An 18842-nucleotide genomic window follows, 5' to 3' on the forward strand; every position below is an offset into this window, starting at 1 on the left:
AAGCTGGATTGGGTGACTTTAGCACGTTGGGTGGGGGTGATTGGACTTACTGAGTAGCGTGTTTCAATAAAAAAATGACTTTTATAATAGAAGTAGTTTCGACAGTCACTTAATTTTAATGGCCTTGTTATTTCCCGCCAGCGTGTAGACCTTTCTGGTTCTGTGTTTGATAGATGACATGCTTCCGTTTGTGTCACGCTGTTTAATGGGTTCTGGGAAACATCTGGTGCCAGTAAAAACAACTACTCGAGCCAAGGATTGTCAGGAAATACAGACTGGTCTACGTTTGGTCAAAATGTACCACATACAGACACCAATGATATGAATCTGTATATAAGCCCCTATTCTGTGATACTACGTCAGGAACTTTTGGATTGCTTAAGCAGAGTGTGGATGTAATAAAAGTTTCCCAGGTCAGCTTGTGGATGGGACACTCTTGTCTACCTTCTTATTTACTTAAGGCCGGTTCACACAGCAGAATAATTTGCTTAATTTTTGCCCTGATCTTCCCCTTCCGATAGGCCGCGACTATCGGGGTGTCTCTTAAGATAATCTAAAGAGACATTCCTGCTGTGTGTTAAGAGTGATCTGGTCCGCTAGGTAGAATGTCAGGACCGCTCCGACCTCAAATCGGGGATATTCAACATGTTGGGTTGTCTTGGTTCGATATCCTAGCATGTGGGGAGTTCCCCAAGGACAGACGCAGCCTGTTGAATGTGACGTGTAGCCAATCAGAAAGCGAGGTGAGGGAACCTCAGAGAAAGGAAAACCCACAACTTGCCTCTATATCAGGGGTGTCAAACATACGGCCCGCGGGCCGGATCCGGCCCGCCGAACAATTTAGTCCGGCCCTGTGGCTAAATGCATTATCATTATAAAAAAAAATAATAATTTTTTTTCCAGTGTCCTGTCTGGCAATGTGGCAATAAGATGCCACAAAGAGCTCATCAGATTTGACTTTCACAAGTGGACAAGATAAAAGGAAGAGAATGATAAAACAATTATTGAAAAAAACATGTACTTCGTTTAATTGAAAATATGCAGTTCCTATATTGTCCACGAGGGGCGCTGTGTTTTAATTAGCAGATTAAGCTTCAGGTGTGGAAAAATTCAAATCATTTCTTAATTTTTATCTGTTTGATGTATTTTGTCATGCAGGACAGGGTTTTTAAGTTCCAAAAAATGTGAATAAATGTTTTTCAACATTGTATAATCACTGTGATCAGTTCTTATGCATAATGCACAAGTAAATGTTTAACTGAGTAAAAGTATTGTTGAAATTGCACATACTTTTCTTAAAAACGCTGAGGTTATTCATAATATATTGTGTAAAAGTGAAATTAACTTAATATAAAAATCAACAACAAGTCCACTTTTATTAGTTCTATTTAATCTTGCAATGAGTTAACTCGTGTGGCCCTCTTGAGATCAGATTAAGCTGTATGCGGCCCCTCAACCAAAATGAGTTTGACACCCCTGCATTATATCATGGTGTAGCAAACGTAAAGCCCCTGATTGCACTGTCTCCACTCGTTTATCAAATTAATGAATGTATTTTCTATGTTAAAATCAGTCCACAAACTATCGGCATTATTCTTCGTTGTCGTCCATTTATTTACTCTAAACTCTCGTTTAGTCTTGAGAGTTTTGGTGAGATTTCCCATCTGACATCTGAATGTTCCACCTGTTTTTTGCTTGACCATCCACAAAAACAGATTGACTCTTGGAGAGTAACGCTTCTTGTGATCTTGTTTTAATCTCTTTAATTTGTTTTCTTTCTATAGCTATGCTCCAAAAGAGGATGACTCTACAACATTACCAGAGCAACGACAGCAGAAAGCATCCTCTCCTTGGTAAACATTCAATGTGTTTAAACATGTCATTTTAGATGACAGGTTATGGTGACTTTAGATGACTGGTGTCACTTTACCCTTCGTAATACATTAAATCAAGCCAAAAGTAAACATCCTGTAATTTTTCAAGCACAATGTGCTTGTTTTGAAATTAAAAAGCTTTATTGTCAGTCTGTCACTAATATCTAGTGAAGCTATAATTTTTGCTTTTTCTTTTTTCTTGTAGGACTGCAGCACATTGTTGAGTGTGTTTGTGTTCAACCAGGAGAGAAGACATACTACCTCTGCACACTGTGCAGCCTTGTGCTTCCCAACCACATGATCATCAAACACGTACTGAGCTTTGACCACATACACTGTTATTTTGTAAGTTGGCCTGGCATCAAAGAGAATATTGCTTGTAAAGTTATGTCGCCCTGCCCTGATTAACATTGTCAACAAAAAGTCATGTAATAGTGCTACGAAAACATATTTGCCCTCTTACAAATTTATTTTGCTTTTGATGTTTTGTCACACGTTAATGTTTCATTAAAGCAAACAAATTTTATAATCAAATATAATCTGAGTTAATACAAAATGCGGTTTTCCAAATCACCAATTAATGTATTAAGAGGAAAATCAATTGGCTAAACCAACCTTTTCAGGTGTGAAAAACTGTCAGTCCCCTTTTTTAGTTAAATTTCATTAGCAGCACCTGACCTGCAGAATCAAGAGCTAACATAACAAAAACAAAGAGAATCTTGAGCATTTGGGCTAAAAAGACATGTACCTTTAGCATGTTTCCTAAAACCACCCTAGTGCTGACTGTTGCCTGGTCTCTGCTTTGTTGTTTTTGCAACATATATGGAATAACTGATTTTGTTTTATTATTTCCACAATGTCTGTATTCTATAAAAGTCCAAATTATTGAGCAGAAATACATAAATCACCTTAATATTTCAGGTAAGCGGTGGCTTCATGACTGATTATGTCAGTGCAACTGTGGCTCAGTGGGTAGGGGAGTTGTCTTGCAATCAGAAGGTTGTGGGTTTGATTCCAGCTTCCCTGGCCAGGCACTCAACCCCCAGTTGCCTTCTTCACCACTTACCCATTCTTAACCAGTTGCCTGCTTAAGAATGTGTGCAATTAGGTGAATTTGGCTATAGTGTAAAGTGCTTTGAGTGGTCAGTATGACTCAAAAACCACCTTAATAAATTCAATCTCACTGCAGAAAATGTGAATAATTTAATGGCCAAAGTGATTCATGTCACTTTTTTTTTTTACCTGTGTAGAAAGCAAGGCACCCCTCTACACTGATGTCAAAGGAGTCCTACAAGGATTACAACTCCTTTGTCCATGTTGTGCTTAATTTGGCACAGCAGGCGGAGAAAATCAATGGCGCTGGAAATGTTTCTGTGAAGGTAGGTGTTCATGAAAAATAATGGTGTTAAGGAATGACTGCATCTTTCTTTACATACGACTATATCATTCACAGCAAGTGACCCTGCAGCCCGATGACTTCAAGTCAGTGAATTTCAAGTCATATCCACAAGGTTGGTGTTTGATTTTCACCCTTTGGTTCTCTGAGTTTACTTTATTAGGGGCCTCAAGCCTGCTGAGGCAAGGGAGTAACAATAGCGGTGCATTTCTGCATCTAGCAGGGTAAGGTCTCATTTTCTCAGAGCATTCCTTAACGCTTAGTGTATCAGTTTGTGACAAGGTGACTGTTAACCAAACATTATCTCTGTTTGTGAGGGAGCAACCTCTGTATAGAGAACCAAGGTTATTTGGTCCTGTGTTTTTGCAACTCAGACATTTGAGGGAAAAAATGGACAGCTACCACATCCCGGTTTACGCTGAGTGTAAAAAGAAGACTGTGTGGCTGTGTTTTGAGAGTAGTACTCAGATGAACTTTTTTCTCCTTATAGGAGATACTAAACACTGATTAATTTACTCAGTTAGGACTGGCTTCATTGAAGGTTTTTTTTTCACATCAAAACTTAAATTTGTATTTCTTAAAATTATTTTGACAATACCCTTTCTGTCTCAACAACCTAAAAACACCTTAAGGCTCCCCTTGCAACCTCAGTGCTATTCAGACACTAATTCATTAATAATTAGTGTACATTGATATTTCTCTTCTATTTTTTTAACCCATTATTGTCTGTAAATTCACCCTGCTGCACAGCGAAGTTGCTCAATCCAGCTCTCCGTACCGGAGGTCCAGACTCCCAAGTCTAATGAGTCTCCTCCAAACAGAGCTGATATACAGTATTTATGGTGGTGATTAGAGGCACTCATCTAGCCTCTCGCTGCCTTAATCTAACTTTGGAGATGTAAATGTAAGCACCAAGACTTTTCACAGCTATCAAAAAAAATAAAAAAAAACTGAACCAATGTCGAAGTCAATGATTCAAAGTCCACAACTTCTTTAATGTTTGATTGCTCTTAAATACAATGCTTAAGACACACATGTTAATTTACTAACTCAGAAAGAGTAGATGACATGTTTTTGTACTTTTACCCAATTTTTTTTATATTGTGGATAAATTATGCCATTCTGTTTATAACAGCATAGGTGTCCTCAGTGGAGATCTTCACCCAGTTGAGCTTGAAAGCTTTTTCTACAATTTGGATTTCCTTTGTTTTTGTGTGTGTGTCCTGTCTGGCAATGTAGCATTAAGAATTGTTGTCTTAATGCCAAAAAGAGCCCAACAGTTTTTACTTTCACAAGTGGAGTCTTATTGCTTTTGCCATAGTGCTCCGGTTGATTTATGTGTGCAAAAAGCTTTATTAGATTTTATGCTGGGGCTATTTCATATTCAATAGACACTAAAACAGGAATGTAAAAGAGGAAAGAAAGGAGAGAAACAGATGAGACAAAATGCAAAAAGGGAGAAAAGGTGAAAGAGGAGAGGAAAGGGAGAGAGCAACATAACATCCTCCGAGTCTGCTTCTACACCTTCAAAGAGGGATATAAAAAAAACAGCAAAACCAACCTAATATTTTATTAGGGCTTGGACCGCAAACATAACTGCTTGCCATTTTACTTGCATATTACATGCTTTTAAAAATTATGTTGTGTGTTTTAGCTTTGAAGAGCCTGGAATCCATCACAAAGAGCATCTTAACGATCAGCGTTAAACCAGAGAGCAAGCTTGGTACGTATGGCGACAAATCTGTATAGTTCATATTTGTGTGAAATTGGCCTTTTTTTTTTTATAACAGTTAGTGTAGACGTTTGTCCTTTTTTTATTGCAAACAATTGTTTAAAAGTCTGAAACAGTTGATTTAATCCAAGTAAGATGCTTGTTAAAATAAATTTCTTGATTTCCTGTTTGACATTAAAAGCGTTAAAATTATACATTTGAATGTATTTTTTTTTTCTCTTTTTAGAGTATTTTCCTTCCTCTGCTAATTTCACAGAGACTGTCACACTCTTGCTACGCTGCCAGGTGAAAAATTATGATACAGTCTGGACTTCATTACTTTACCTTTAAATACTTGATGTATTTCAGTAATCCAGATTGAAACAGACATTTGCCCTCTCTAATCCTTGTTGTTGTACTTTTTCTTCCATTAAACAGAACTGTAGCTATGAATTTAACAACATCTTCAAGTATATGAAACACATGTCATCAAATAAACACATCACGGTAAATAATTTAATTTTACCTCAAATTGTCAATAAACCAGAGTTGTTGTTGAACCCCTAAAAATTGTCATCCTCCACAGATGATGCAGAAATCTACCCCTGACGGTAAAGGTTTCTTTTATCAATTATGAAACACTTTATTAAATGTATCATCTTAATTTATTGAAATTTTTCTCTATAGCTTGGAGAGGCTGTTTCGGTAGCCAACAAGGTACTTTTGACACTCTAATCAAAATGTCGATGTTAATCTGATATTTAATATGAAAAAGCTAATTTTGCCTTTAAAAACTTCTTTAAATTGTTGGCACTGTAACTTAAAAATCATGCAATCAGAAATGGTTATATGGTCAGAGCACTGATTAAAAGAGTTGATAGGAGCGTTAAGGTTTAGGTCACTATGCACTAAGGTTGTAAAGGTGGTTCAGATATTATTGCTGTTGTATTTAACCAGATTAATAACGCATTTCTCACTTTGGGTTTATCCCTGATATGTCTCTCCAGACTCATCAGAGCATTTTGCTGACTTCTGTCGCTGTATAGGAACCGTTCCCTTATCTGCATACTTGTGGTGGAGGCATCACCCCTAGACTTTAGTGATCCTCCCCGAGTCCGTTGATGAGTAAGAACAAAAGGAATCAGTCAGAGGATGCAAATTACACCGAACATTTATTGCAACCATGCAAAGCTATATCATTGGAGATCAACACTTACAGCAATACAGCATCAGCACGCAGCCCAGTGAGATCTGAGGATTTACAATCAAACTTCTACTTTTATGCTTAGACACCTTGCCCTCTTTGCATAAGCTGCAGGAAACGCCTAGATGCTTCCCTCCTTACCAACCGTGAGAACAACTCCCTTTCTTCTCAGGCTCGTTATCTTGTCCTTAACAAGGAGTTGTTTATCAGAAAGGAGCATGCAGACCATCTCCCTGCAGCTGCACCAAGAACAGAGCAGGGTGCTCTGTTTCAATGAGATACTTACTCCCTTCACCTCAAGCTTTCTCACACACAGCACCTGGTTATAGCTCATAAATTCAGTTACAAAGATTATATAGTTCACTTCAGTTGCAATCACATTGGATTATATAGTTCAATTAAACATTATTTTACTTCTGATTAAAACGTATGATTCCACAAGGTGTCGTCTGTAATGTAGCTTCCACAAGACAATTAATCAACAATAACACAGATAATGTAGTTATTGCAATAATGCAAACATATTTTCCCAGCCATAAAGCAATACGTATCAGCATTTGTGCATCAGCAGTTATGTTACAGTCCTTTTATATTAGTTGTGTCCTTTTCTGGCCCACCGTCCTGCGTTTTTATTTAAGCTGGCTAAATCACCTCGACAGGCCTTCACCAAGTTCTGCAGATGTCGCCCATCTGGAAAAAGGGAAATATGTAAACCATGCAGGGCACTGGCTACTGGTAAATACACTGGAAAATGTGATTTAAAAAATAAAAATCAGAGGCTGAACTTTAAACTGAAATTTTAGAAGACAACTGGGAGGAAGTTTGTAAAAATGCTCAGCTAGTAACAATAAATATATGGAGGGTATGAAGCTATGAATAAAAAAATATCCTTAAGAAATTCGGACCTCTACTGGAGAAATTGTAATCCCCGAAACGGGTCTTATGCACACATGTTCTGGTCAAGTCCAAAATTGGCTGCATATTGGAACAACAGTTTGTAGTTTTACTTAAGATATTTCGTCAGGGTGTTGCTCGGGAGACTGAGGGGCCGCTGATTGGATTAATTCCCGATGGACTTGCGGAGGGAGAGGGGGCCAGGCGTGAAATATCTGGTGCCGCTATTATTAACTACAGCAGTTAAATACATTACAGTCAAATGGTTGAAATCACTCTAAAATAGCAACACCTTATTTAGCATTAACTTTTTATGAATAAGTAATTACATAATTACTTAAGGCTGACCCATACTTAATAAGCTGTAAGTACAGGTTAATTCATCAATGTGTTACTCACAAAGACTACTTAATAAATCATGAAGAAAATACTGTAAATAATCTGTACCTTACTGATTTATTTGCTTTTTTGTGTGTGTATGTGACTAAGTCATTCATTTATTTGCTTATTTTATTGTATTTTCTCCTCTTTCCTGTGGGCTGTTGTGCCAGTTTATTGTCTTGTGGTTATACTTGTTTAAAAAAAAAAATTGACACCTGTCAATAGTATATGTCTAAGTAAATCATTGCAATAAATATTGGTGTCAATGCATGGTGCAAAGTCTTATCTTTTTTTCTCTCTCTCTCCCCTCAATCCCTGATAGTAAAGTTTCACCTGGGCCTATACACATACGTCTCGAACAGTTTGAGGTCAAATCATCCACCTGTTGGTGAGGTCTTTCACAAATTTACGCAGCATATGTGATACTAAAAAAATATCAAAATGTCATTTTAATAATTCTTTATGCGTTTTTGTTTTGTTATAGGAACATCGCTGGTTGTGACGTGCGTCGCCTCGGATGCCAAAGCAACCCCATTTTATCTGTGCTTTGCTTGCCAGGAGTCGTTTTCTCAGAAGGCCCTTGTGGACCATTTTGACTCACGAAAACACCTCATAAAAACTCAGGTTAATTGTTATTGTAATTAAGTGCTGTGATTTTTTATTTGTTTAAGAGATTATCAATTCTTTTTGGAATTAGATATTCAGTTTGAAGACCTTAACTGAAAATGTCATGACTCCATTGTATTTACCCCAAAAAACCTAAAATGTAATAATAATCTAATTTTTATGTAAAATTAAATGCAACAATTACTTGTATATCACATATCTCATATACTGCAAAAATTAAATAGCATATCATTTCACATCTAAGAAATTAACATTTTATTTTTTATACATTAGTTAAGCAAACACATAGAATAAATATCCGCTAAATTAGTTTTCAAGTGATTATTGTGCAATATTTGTCTGATTCTGCTCTTCGTGGAGTAATAACAATCTATTAAGCTTAAGATTGCTGTCATTTCCAAACAAATCAGTGATAGGTGTCGCTATTTTAGCTTTCACCCCATGACAACCATAAATACACTGCTCAAAAAAGTTTAAAGGAACACTTTTGAATCTGAATATATTATTAAGTCTGTCATTCTTCAGGAAAACTGATCCTTTCAGTTCAGTAGTAGAAGGGGTTGTTGATCAGCGTCAGCTGTTTTGGTGGTAATGAAATCACCAGGTTCACTAAAGGGGCAATGATGAAATGACACCAAAAACAGAAATAGTTTTGCATGTGGGGGCCACAAATATTTTTTCTTCCTCATTTTTACCATTTGACCTGGGTTAGTGTTAATGCTGGTAGCATGAGGCAGGTGTTTTATTTGGCTTCTCCGAGTTACTGTAAAAGAACATTTAACATTGAATTCTCTCATTCACATGCATTTAAACTATTGGCCCTTTTCCATTGGTGCTGTGGAAGAGGATTGAACTCGAAAAGACTATTCTGCCTGTCACCAGCGGGGGACTTATTTTATTCACATACGGTTAATGGTTACAAACCACAAAAAGTCCCAAACGTTACATGTCTGACTCCCTCTTATAAGGTCCACCTACAACATGGGTGTGTATTTGGGAATAGTCCAGTCACCAGCGGTTTCCTTTCATCCCTGGAAAGAATCCTTATCTAACTGTTTTCTACTGTGAAAAACAGGAAATAGCCAAACATTAATCACCCTTGATATCATCAGGAGGGTCTACAGTGTTATTGAAATACAGCGCCAAGTTTATATTAACCAAGTTCAGCGAAAGTCCAGTTGACCTCATGTTACCTCTGCCCTAGAACATTCTAGAACGTTCCGATCTCCCATAGTGCATGCTGGAGTCGACTCGTTGCCACTCGACTCTACGTGGTTTGGGTCTTTTTTCCATTACAACAATGGTACCACATTACTGTGCATGGTGTCATATTACGGTAATGTGACATCTCTGTCTGCAACAAAAGCACAACGCAACAATGGAGGACATGGTAGAAATATCTGAAGTACAGAAGAAGAGTGCAGTATGAAATGCTCTGTCAAGCTCACTCTGTAGCTTCTCCTCATCAACCACGCCCCAAAAATGTCCGCCTAGCTGTGGGCCCACCGTGTTGATTTCGTAGCTTCTATTGTCATTCAATGGAATATACTCTGTCAATTTTACAATTGGGGTGTCTGATTCTTGTTGGGGAGTCCCACGAGTGACACAACCTAAAAAGTTTATTTTAATCTCCTAACCTTTAAAGAGAGAGACCAAACAGACACATTATAAATTTCACAAGCTTTTTGCAAAAAGGGGAGAGAGCTGTTAGAAATCTAACAGGACGCCGAAGTGTCTCTGCTCAACTCCGAAGGTACTTCCCCTTGCAGGCTTCTTTTTATTTAGATCCATCAGGAGGCGATTACATTGACACACAAGATCCTGTGTTTGAAATGAGAGACAGTCATCTCCTTATCCGGGCTTCCTTTCCACTGTCTTCTAATCATAATCAATTAACCTTTCCACTGTCTTCTAATCATAATCAATTAACCTTTCCACAGACTTCTAATCATAATCAGTCAAACCGGTTCTGGTTGGCACATGATGCTCCTTTGTGGATGCAGCTCATGAACCACCTCCTCTCCCCAAGGGTCGAAATGCACATTTTATCTCTACACAAACACGTTCACAAGCGGAGAACAACAAGACAATAAGTATATAAAATGGTAAAGGATTAATACCATTCACAACCCCCTACCCAAACACTGACCGACAGAAAACCCTAATAACCGAGTAGAGCCGAGTCAAACCCGCCGACATGCTACTAACTAATGGAATAGACAGTTGTGATGCATTATAATCCATTCCTGGTGCCCCTGAATGTTGCTTAGTTGAACTTTAAAGTGAGAAATACTGTCCAATTAATTCTGGAATTAGTGGACAAAGAGAACTGTCTGAACTGTCTCAAAGTTTTTCAAGGCTTAAACAGGATTTCTGGAGAAGTCAAACAACACCAGATCCTAACTAATGTTATGTCTTCAGATAGAAGTAATAACAATAAGCGATAATATGTTTTCAGATAGAATACTGCAAACGATAGAAGTAATGGTTTAGGTGAAGGTTGTTCCCAGCCAGTTTAGGAATGGAGCTTGTATGAAGCTTTGTATTGTTAGGATGACATTTCCTTGAGATGTGGTTCAGAAGGACTTCTAGCAGAAATCGAATTAAATGTACAGTCAAAACATAGATCTAGTTATTAAGTCTGATATGCAAAAATAAAACTGAATCCCTAGTTTGTCTCCAGGTTCATACTCCGATCCAATCAAACTTTATATGTAAAGCACTTTAAAATTTCCCAAGGACCAAAGTGCTGTACAGTAAACGGGGTAAAAAATAAATAAATACACAGACTCGGAGATATAAGTCAGATGTTACAATAAAAGCAAAAACTACACATAAAATATGAGTCTAATAAAACATAACTTAACCTCACAGGCTAAAATCAACATCTCACTTGTCAAAAGCCAAGGCAATAAGATGAGTTTTGAGAAGTGATTTAAAATCAGACAGAGAAGTAGCCTCTTTAATGCACAAAGGAAGGTTTTAAAGCTGAGTTTTAGTTTTGGGGTCATCAAGGAGCAACTGGTCAGCTGACCTGAGAGAATGGGAGAGGGTGCATGAAGGAGCAAGACCACGAAGAGACTCAAAAACAAATAAAATAACTTTAAAATGAATTCTAAAATGTACAGGAAGCCAGTGGAGTGAGGCTAAAATAGGGGTAATGTGCTCATATTTGCGAGTGCCAGACAACATGTGCTACAGCATTTTGCACTCTCTGGTGTTGGGTAACGCAGGACCCACTAACACCCACATAAAGGGCATTACAGTAATCCAGCCGAGTAGTGATAAAAGCATGGATTACTGTCTCTAGATGTTCTTTGGAAAGAATGTGCTTTATTTTGGCCAACTGCCTTAAATGAAAAAAAAACTTGTCGTTACAACTGTTCTAATCTGGCTGTCAAATTTAAGATCAGCATCCGCTTTAACACCAAGGTCTGTGATGGTGGACTTCTTGTACTGTGCCAGGTAACCTAGCTCAATGAGGGGAGTCTCAGCTGTGCCGTTAAAAACCACAACCTCAGTCTTACTCTCATTAAACTTTGAGAAACTGAGGGCCATCCAAGCCTTTAAGTCTTTAAGACATTTTAGTGTGGGAGATTATTTAACTATTGAACCTTTAAAAAAGAAATAAGAGTCGGGGAGAAGACATTTCTCTGTTTGCCAATGGAGAAGTCGTTTATTTCCACTTACACGTGCAACGGGTGTAAGCAACAAGTTCTAATTACAATACAGTGAACAGGCCTTTTATAGGCCACAGATGTGTGTGCGTTACAATAAGAATCTGCGTGTCTCCATTGGTGTGTATTGCAAGCTAATAGTGTCCACGTGTGTCCAGCTTCTTGGCAGGCTGGACTTCACTTCTGGTAAACGTTTAGCTCAAAGCACAAAAACAGACAGATTAATCTTACTAGTTAACAGATCTTTGGAACACTACAGTTAAAGTGTTTCCTTTCTTCTAGCTTGTACTCCCCTTGCTGGCTGCCAAGGCAGTTTGACCCAGTCTGACCCATTTGATGATTACCAAACTTGTGCATAATCCTCCATTTCACGTTATCAATGTGACATATCTAAAGAGACCTCTACATTAACTAAACATGGTAAAAAAAATAAAATAAAAAAAACTCTCCCATGGACCTCGGTTCTCCATCGAGCATCTGCCAGGACGCTCGACCAGCATCAATTGGAAATCACCCATGCTACTCGCAATGAAATCCAGCACTTGTCATTCAAAAAGAGTACAGTACGGTGGCCGACAGGTGCAAATGCGCAGCAAAAGAGAAAACATGCAAACAAAAAAAAGACACGCGCACAAATTAAATGCGGCAAACAAAAAGCAAATAAAATGCAGCAAACAAAAAAGAAGACACCCCCGAATGAAATGCAGCAAACAAAAAGAGAGACGCAAACAAATAAAATGCAGCAAACAAAAAAGAAGACACCCCCGAATGAAATGCAGCAAACAAAAAGAGAGACGCAAACAAATAAAATGCAGCAAACAAAAAAGAAGACACCCCCGAATGAAATGCAGCAAACAAAAAGAGAGACGCAAACAAAAAAGAAGACACCCCCGAATGAAATGCAGCAAACAAAAAGAGAGACGCAAACAAAAAAGAAGACACCCCCGAATGAAATGCAGCAAACAAAAAGTGTTGAAAACGGAAGTGCGGTCCGTGCACCTTCAGGCAATTCGATTTTTTTCCAAAACAAAGCCGTTTTTCCGTTTTTGTCAACACAATTTAGAAACGGAAAACCAGAAAAACTTAATGAAAAAACGGCCCGTTTTTCGATTTCGCCAATTCTTTTTTCCATTTTCTTTTTAAGATTGAAAGACGAAGACGCTTTCACAGCTGGCCCGGAAGTGCAGGAAAATATTTCAAAATAAAAGCCTAGATGTACGCGTAACATAATGCAAGTCTGAAGAAAAAAAAATGAAGCGGAGAGATTTCTTTTGAATAAAAAAAGAGGACCTTTTTACGTCGCAACATGATAGTTTATTGTAGATACGTGAGCTTTATTACATTATTGTGTGTTTTATTGGTGGAACATGAAACACAAAGGCTGATCAAATGCTGTATACAAAAATATGGAAGCATTATTTGAAGATTTTTCTCATCAAGCAAAACCCACCTTGACATAGGATTACTGTCTATACGTCTCTTGTTTTTAGTGAACAGTATATATTGTTGAAGCTAACAGAGAAACAAAGTTGTTTTTATTGATTTAATTGATTTATCTTCACCAACAACAAAAACAAATAGGGGAGACCGGGGCACTTTTTACACTCATACATAAATATTGGAATCAAAACACCATATATAAAAAACATATGTACCAGACGAAAGAGCCAAGTCTCAGGTATATATTTTGTATTCTGGTATTTTTCATATCTTATTCCTGTGCAGAGTTATAAGCGATCTAATGGAGATTGTCACCATGTGACAAGTTGCCCCTCCAAAGGTTGAGTTGTCACACGTTGTTTTGCAAACAATAAAAAAAGGGCAAAATGAATTTTGTTGTTATTTTTAATGTTAAGTGAATAAATGACAATAACTCACTTTTACTATTTATGAAATAAATATGCAACATGCATTACGAAACTGACACTTAAACTTTGAATACAAACAAAAGAAAATCTCAGAGTCAGACTCCTCATCTGAGTTGCAATTTTGGCATAGCTTATGTAGACTGAATTGCCAGGAGCACATGCTTCATATGAAATAACCTGAAATAAAATGAAATATTATGAAACTTTGATTGATAGCTGTCTGACCCTGAATTTCCGCTGGTGTGAATGTTTTACAGTATCACCTCAAAGTGCGGTAATTGACATTAAAGTCCTTCGCTGTACTCCTGTTCGACTTGTGACCTAGGGTCACCTGCCTGACTGCCCTCAGCATCACGTCAGGTGCTGCACGGCCATGCTCTGTTTTTCTTTTATAACTCCTGACCATCTTCTCACTTTGTCCTCTCTTTTAAATCGCTCTTTTTTTCTGTAAAAAAATGTAAAATATTTAGTAGGATGTATGGATTTAAATTATTTTTAAAAATGATCATTTTGGGGTAAGTTGTTACATGTGACAACTTGCCCCAAAATGATCATGTTTGCTAATGCTAGCCTTTTTTTTTGCTAATGCTACTTTTAAGACTAATCTTAAAACTTTGCTTTTTGACAAAGCTTATAACTAGAGTGGCTCATGTTACCCTGAGCTATCTCTATAGTTATGCTGCTATAGGCTTAGGCTACTGGAGGACATCAGGGCCTATTTCTCTCACTCTACTGATTTCTCCTGTTCTCCAGTTTTGCATTGCATTGAAATGACTGTTGTCATTTCAGCTTGTAACTTTTTGTTCTCTCTTTTTCTTCATAGTCTGACGTTCTGTTAGCTGTGACATCATCCAGGGAAGACGGCTCACCCGCTACTACCATCTAATGTAGAACAGATTACTGAATCAATGTGTGCTTCTGTGCTTTTTTGTCTCTCTTGTTGTGTCTCTGCTCTGTCTTCTGTAACCCCAGTCGGTCGAGGCAGATGACCGTTCATACTGAGCCTGGTTCTGCCGGAGGTTTTCCTTCCCGTTAATGGGGAGTTTTTCTTTCCACTGTCGCTTCATGCTTGCTCAGTATGAGGGATTGCTGCAAAGCCATGTACAATGCAGAAGACTTTCCCTGTGGCTCTACGCTTCCCCAGGAGTGAATGCTGCTTGTCGGGACTTTGAAGCAATCAACTGGTTCCCTTATATAGGACTTTTTTTTTTAACAAATCTGTATAATATGATTGAATTTGACTTTTTAAAGTGTCTCGAGATGACATGTTTCATGAATTGGCGCTATATAAATAAAATTGAATTGAATAGCTCTATCTTAATGTTAGGCTTAATCAAAACAATGACTGAAGTATGCCTTAATATCTACTTTAACAAGTCCATATGTATAACTGCTAGAATTTTTATCTGAATGAAGGTAATTTTAAAAAATATAGAGTTAATATTTTTTAATTTTTTTACTTTGGGTAGTGGAAAATGGTCAATTGGTGCTCATTTAAACTTACAATGTCCTGTCCTCTTCTCACTCAGTCCGTGAGACCTGACCGTGCAAAGGAAGAAAACTAGTATTCCACTTTTTGGTTGCACCCTTTGCTGGAGAAGATAATTGCAATGTGACAACTAGCCCCGGTCTCCCCTACTGCCACCGGGATAGAGTGCCTCATATATTTCCTATTTCTCATACAAAAGATGCTAATTAAAAAGTGAAACTTTTCCCTGTCTGTACTAGAAAAGCATCTATAGCGGCTTTCACGGGAGTTCCTCAGTGCTTCCTCTCTCCTTGATGGAAATTTTTGATTACATTTTTACTAAACAAGTGTTACAATCTCCCTTATTGAATAGACTATAGATGGAGATTCTTATTCATAAGGAAACTGAGATCCAATCTAACCAATAGCTAGATACGCTGCATTGCCTAGCTTTTTTAAGTCTGTTTTAGAAAGTGCAATTATTTGCTCATTTGCTGAAAGAACCGATCCAGAAAGCTGGTCCTGTGCTGAGGATCCACTACCTGAACCGCTGAGCTGATTGTCCAGAAAAAAATGCTGCATAAGCTACTGAAGATGATGGATAACTTCCTCCTCTCCAAAACACAGTGAAGAATCAAAAGAGCAAGGGACTTCTTCATTTTTCTTTAAGATGATAGCTCCTCAAGATCCTTCCTGCCAGCAGCTCACATTCTTTTACTATATTTTTGATTGATTTTTTTAAATATATTTAAATTTCCCTTAAGGTACTAAGAATTTTTAATATTTATTTTGGCTTGAAATATTGAAGATTTGTGGTTATTTCACACATTTATATGAGACCAAGTGGTTAATATTTTATTGAGGTGTTACACTATTTACTTAAACAACTGCTTATACCAAATCCCCACAATGTGGCGTTATACTACTGGTAGGGATGTTGCTGCTTCAAAAAACAAATTTTAATCATTCAACTGATTAAAAATAAATTAATTCTGCTGAGTTTTCCCCATACTCATGCTACTTTAGATTTTTACATTACATAATCTTTGTTGTCACATTTAACAGCAACAGGTTTTCATCTCAACCTTCATCCTGCCCAGACCTTACACCCCCCCCCCCCCCCCCCGCCCCCCAAACAATAAAACACACAATAACGTAATAAAGCTCACGTTTTTTCACAATAAACTATCATGTTGCAACGTAAAAAGGTCATCTTTTTTTATTCAAAAGAAATCTCTCCGCTTCATTTTTTTTCTTCAGACTTGCATTATGTTACGCGTACATCTAGGCTTTTATTTTGAAATATTTTCCTGCACTTCCGGGCCAGCTGTGAAAGCGTCAACGTCTTTCAATCTTAAAAAGAAAATGGAAAAAAGAATTGGCGAAATCGAAAAACGGGCCGTTTTTTTTCATTATGTTTTTCTGGTTTTCCGTTTCTAAATTGTGTTGACAAAAACGGAAAAACGGCTTTGTTTTGGAAAAAAATCGAATTGCCTGAAGGTGCACGGACCGCACTTCCGTTTTCAACACTTTTTGTTTGCTGCATTTCATTCGGGGGTGTCTTCTTTTTTGTTTGCTGCATTTTATTTGTTTGCGTCTCTCTTTTTGTTTGCTGCATTTCATTCGGGGGTGTCTTCTTTTTTGTTTGCTGCATTTTATTTGTTTGCGTCTCTCTTTTTGTTTGCTGCATTTCATTCGGGGGTGTCTTCTTTTTTGTTTGCTGCATTTTATTTGTTTGCGTCTCTCTTTTTGTTTGCTGCATTTCATTCGGGGGTGTCTTCTTTTTTGTTTGCTGCATTTTATTTGTTTGCGTCTCTCTTTTTGTTTGCTGCATTTCATTCGGGGGTGTCTTCTTTTTTGTTTGCTGCATTTTATTTGCTTTTTGTTTGCCGCATTTAATTTGTGCGCGTGTCTTTTTTTTTGTTTGCATGTTTTCTCTTTTGCTGCGCATTTGCACCTGTCGGCCACCGTAGTACGTAAACATAATGCAATATAACATTATAGTATGTAACATATCAAATACATGGAATATATATAATATATATATATATATATATATATAATATATATATATATATATATATATATATATATATATATATATATATATATATATATATATATATATATATATATATATATAGAGAGAGAAGATAGAGAGATAGAGAGAGAGAGATAGATATATATAGATAGAGAGATATATAGATATAGAGATATATAGAGATATATATAGATATATATATATATATAGATATATATATATATATATATAGATAGATATATATATATATATATATAGATAGATATAGAGATATAGATAATATGCAAATTATCTTGCTAATAATACTGATACGGAGTGTTAAAAAAACGGATGTTAGAATATAATGTTATAATACTTTAAACTAACCGGCCCCCTATGCTACCTGACCTATTAAAGCTTCATTGTATTATATTTTATTTATTTATTCTTATATTGAGTAACTCAAACAAGGTTAATAGGGTTAGTCATCTTCAGTTCTTGTGCTTGGTTTGAATGATTCCATGGACACGTAGCAAAACAAAAAGACTCCGTCCCGATCACAGGGCTCCTTTCCATATGGCATGAGTCTGTAGCATACGCATGAGTCCATGGATTTCCCATCTTTCTTCTTTATTGGAACTGCATATTGTTGGATGCAGCAGCTGATTGGTTCAGCAAAACATTCATGCTTTATGACAGAGTTGCGGTTTAATTCTCAGATGTACCAGGATCCCTGGCAGCTGCCCTTTGGTTGGGATGGTGATCTGGACGACATGGCACTGAGAGCAACAGCATGGACGTCAGAGGAAGAACAAAGAGGCAATCAGATCACTCTGAAGGTAAACCGTAAATTTCTTGGAGTATCCTTATATCTGCAACTTGAAATTCATTCTATAATGTGGATGTTTTTTCCTTGATGTTCGATTTTCTTTGTAATTGTAGATTTTTGATATTCCAAACTCAATGTTTTTGAGCCTCAACCCTTCGGATTACACACAAGGTAAAAAGGAATCGCATTTTAAAACGTTCTTAATTGTAGCACATACATACTTATCTGATTTTTACAATTCCCTGTTCTTGTTTTGACTTCAGTGTTGTACAGCCTTCAGCTGCATCACACTACCCTGATTCGTAAAGGTTTGTAGATTACAATAATCAAGTACTCTGAGTGATTGACCTCTTCTCATTTATTGTTCTGATCATTTTTTAATTTTTTTTTAAACACCCTTTCAGTTCCGAAATGTAAAAAGTACAGCAAACGTCATCAGAACGAAAGGTTTCCTCTGCTCGGTGAGTAGCCTAATCGACAACACTCGGGAAACGTGTTGGTCTGGGGGGAAACCCCAAGACAACACAGTACATGATTTTTTTATTTATTTATTTATTTTTTACAGTTTATCAATTGTCTGCAAGTCACAATGGTGAATTATTTACTGTTGTATTTATAATAAACACAACACCCTCCACAGTTATTGTCCCCTGTCTTTAAAAACAAACCTCTTATTTATTACAGCAGCAGAATACCACAATGAACATTTTGCTAAAGTTCCTAATGGGTGTTCTGGCTTCCATGTTCCAAAAAGAAACATTTATTAAAAACACAAACAAAACATATTAAGAATGGATAGCAAACAATGTAGCACATTTATATGTATAACAATAAAAGCAAATGTATTACTTAAATGTTTGTGCACTTTAGGTTGCAGCATAAATTACTCCATT

General features: G+C 37.0%; 1 protein-coding gene across 1 annotated transcript in view; it reads left to right on the forward strand.

Annotated features, from left to right (window-relative positions):
• The window catches only part of LOC105930392, a 76457-nt gene that overhangs the window by 34395 nt on the left and 23220 nt on the right, over nucleotides 1–18842 (forward strand). The window contains exons 10-24 of the mRNA XM_012868589.3: nucleotides 1785–1853; nucleotides 2080–2219; nucleotides 3125–3253; nucleotides 3328–3385; nucleotides 4925–4993; nucleotides 5229–5287; nucleotides 5420–5488; nucleotides 5568–5592; nucleotides 5669–5698; nucleotides 7783–7848; nucleotides 7945–8084; nucleotides 17840–17959; nucleotides 18063–18120; nucleotides 18213–18257; nucleotides 18354–18410. Coding sequence (XP_012724043.2) covers nucleotides 1785–1853; nucleotides 2080–2219; nucleotides 3125–3253; nucleotides 3328–3385; nucleotides 4925–4993; nucleotides 5229–5287; nucleotides 5420–5488; nucleotides 5568–5592; nucleotides 5669–5698; nucleotides 7783–7848; nucleotides 7945–8084; nucleotides 17840–17959; nucleotides 18063–18120; nucleotides 18213–18257; nucleotides 18354–18410 — 1134 coding nt within the window. The remainder of the gene's footprint in view (nucleotides 1–1784; nucleotides 1854–2079; nucleotides 2220–3124; nucleotides 3254–3327; nucleotides 3386–4924; nucleotides 4994–5228; nucleotides 5288–5419; nucleotides 5489–5567; nucleotides 5593–5668; nucleotides 5699–7782; nucleotides 7849–7944; nucleotides 8085–17839; nucleotides 17960–18062; nucleotides 18121–18212; nucleotides 18258–18353; nucleotides 18411–18842) is intronic.

The sequence above is a fragment of the Fundulus heteroclitus genome, chromosome 13, assembly GCF_011125445.2.
Source record: "Fundulus heteroclitus isolate FHET01 chromosome 13, MU-UCD_Fhet_4.1, whole genome shotgun sequence".
Lineage (NCBI taxonomy): Eukaryota > Metazoa > Chordata > Actinopteri > Cyprinodontiformes > Fundulidae > Fundulus > Fundulus heteroclitus.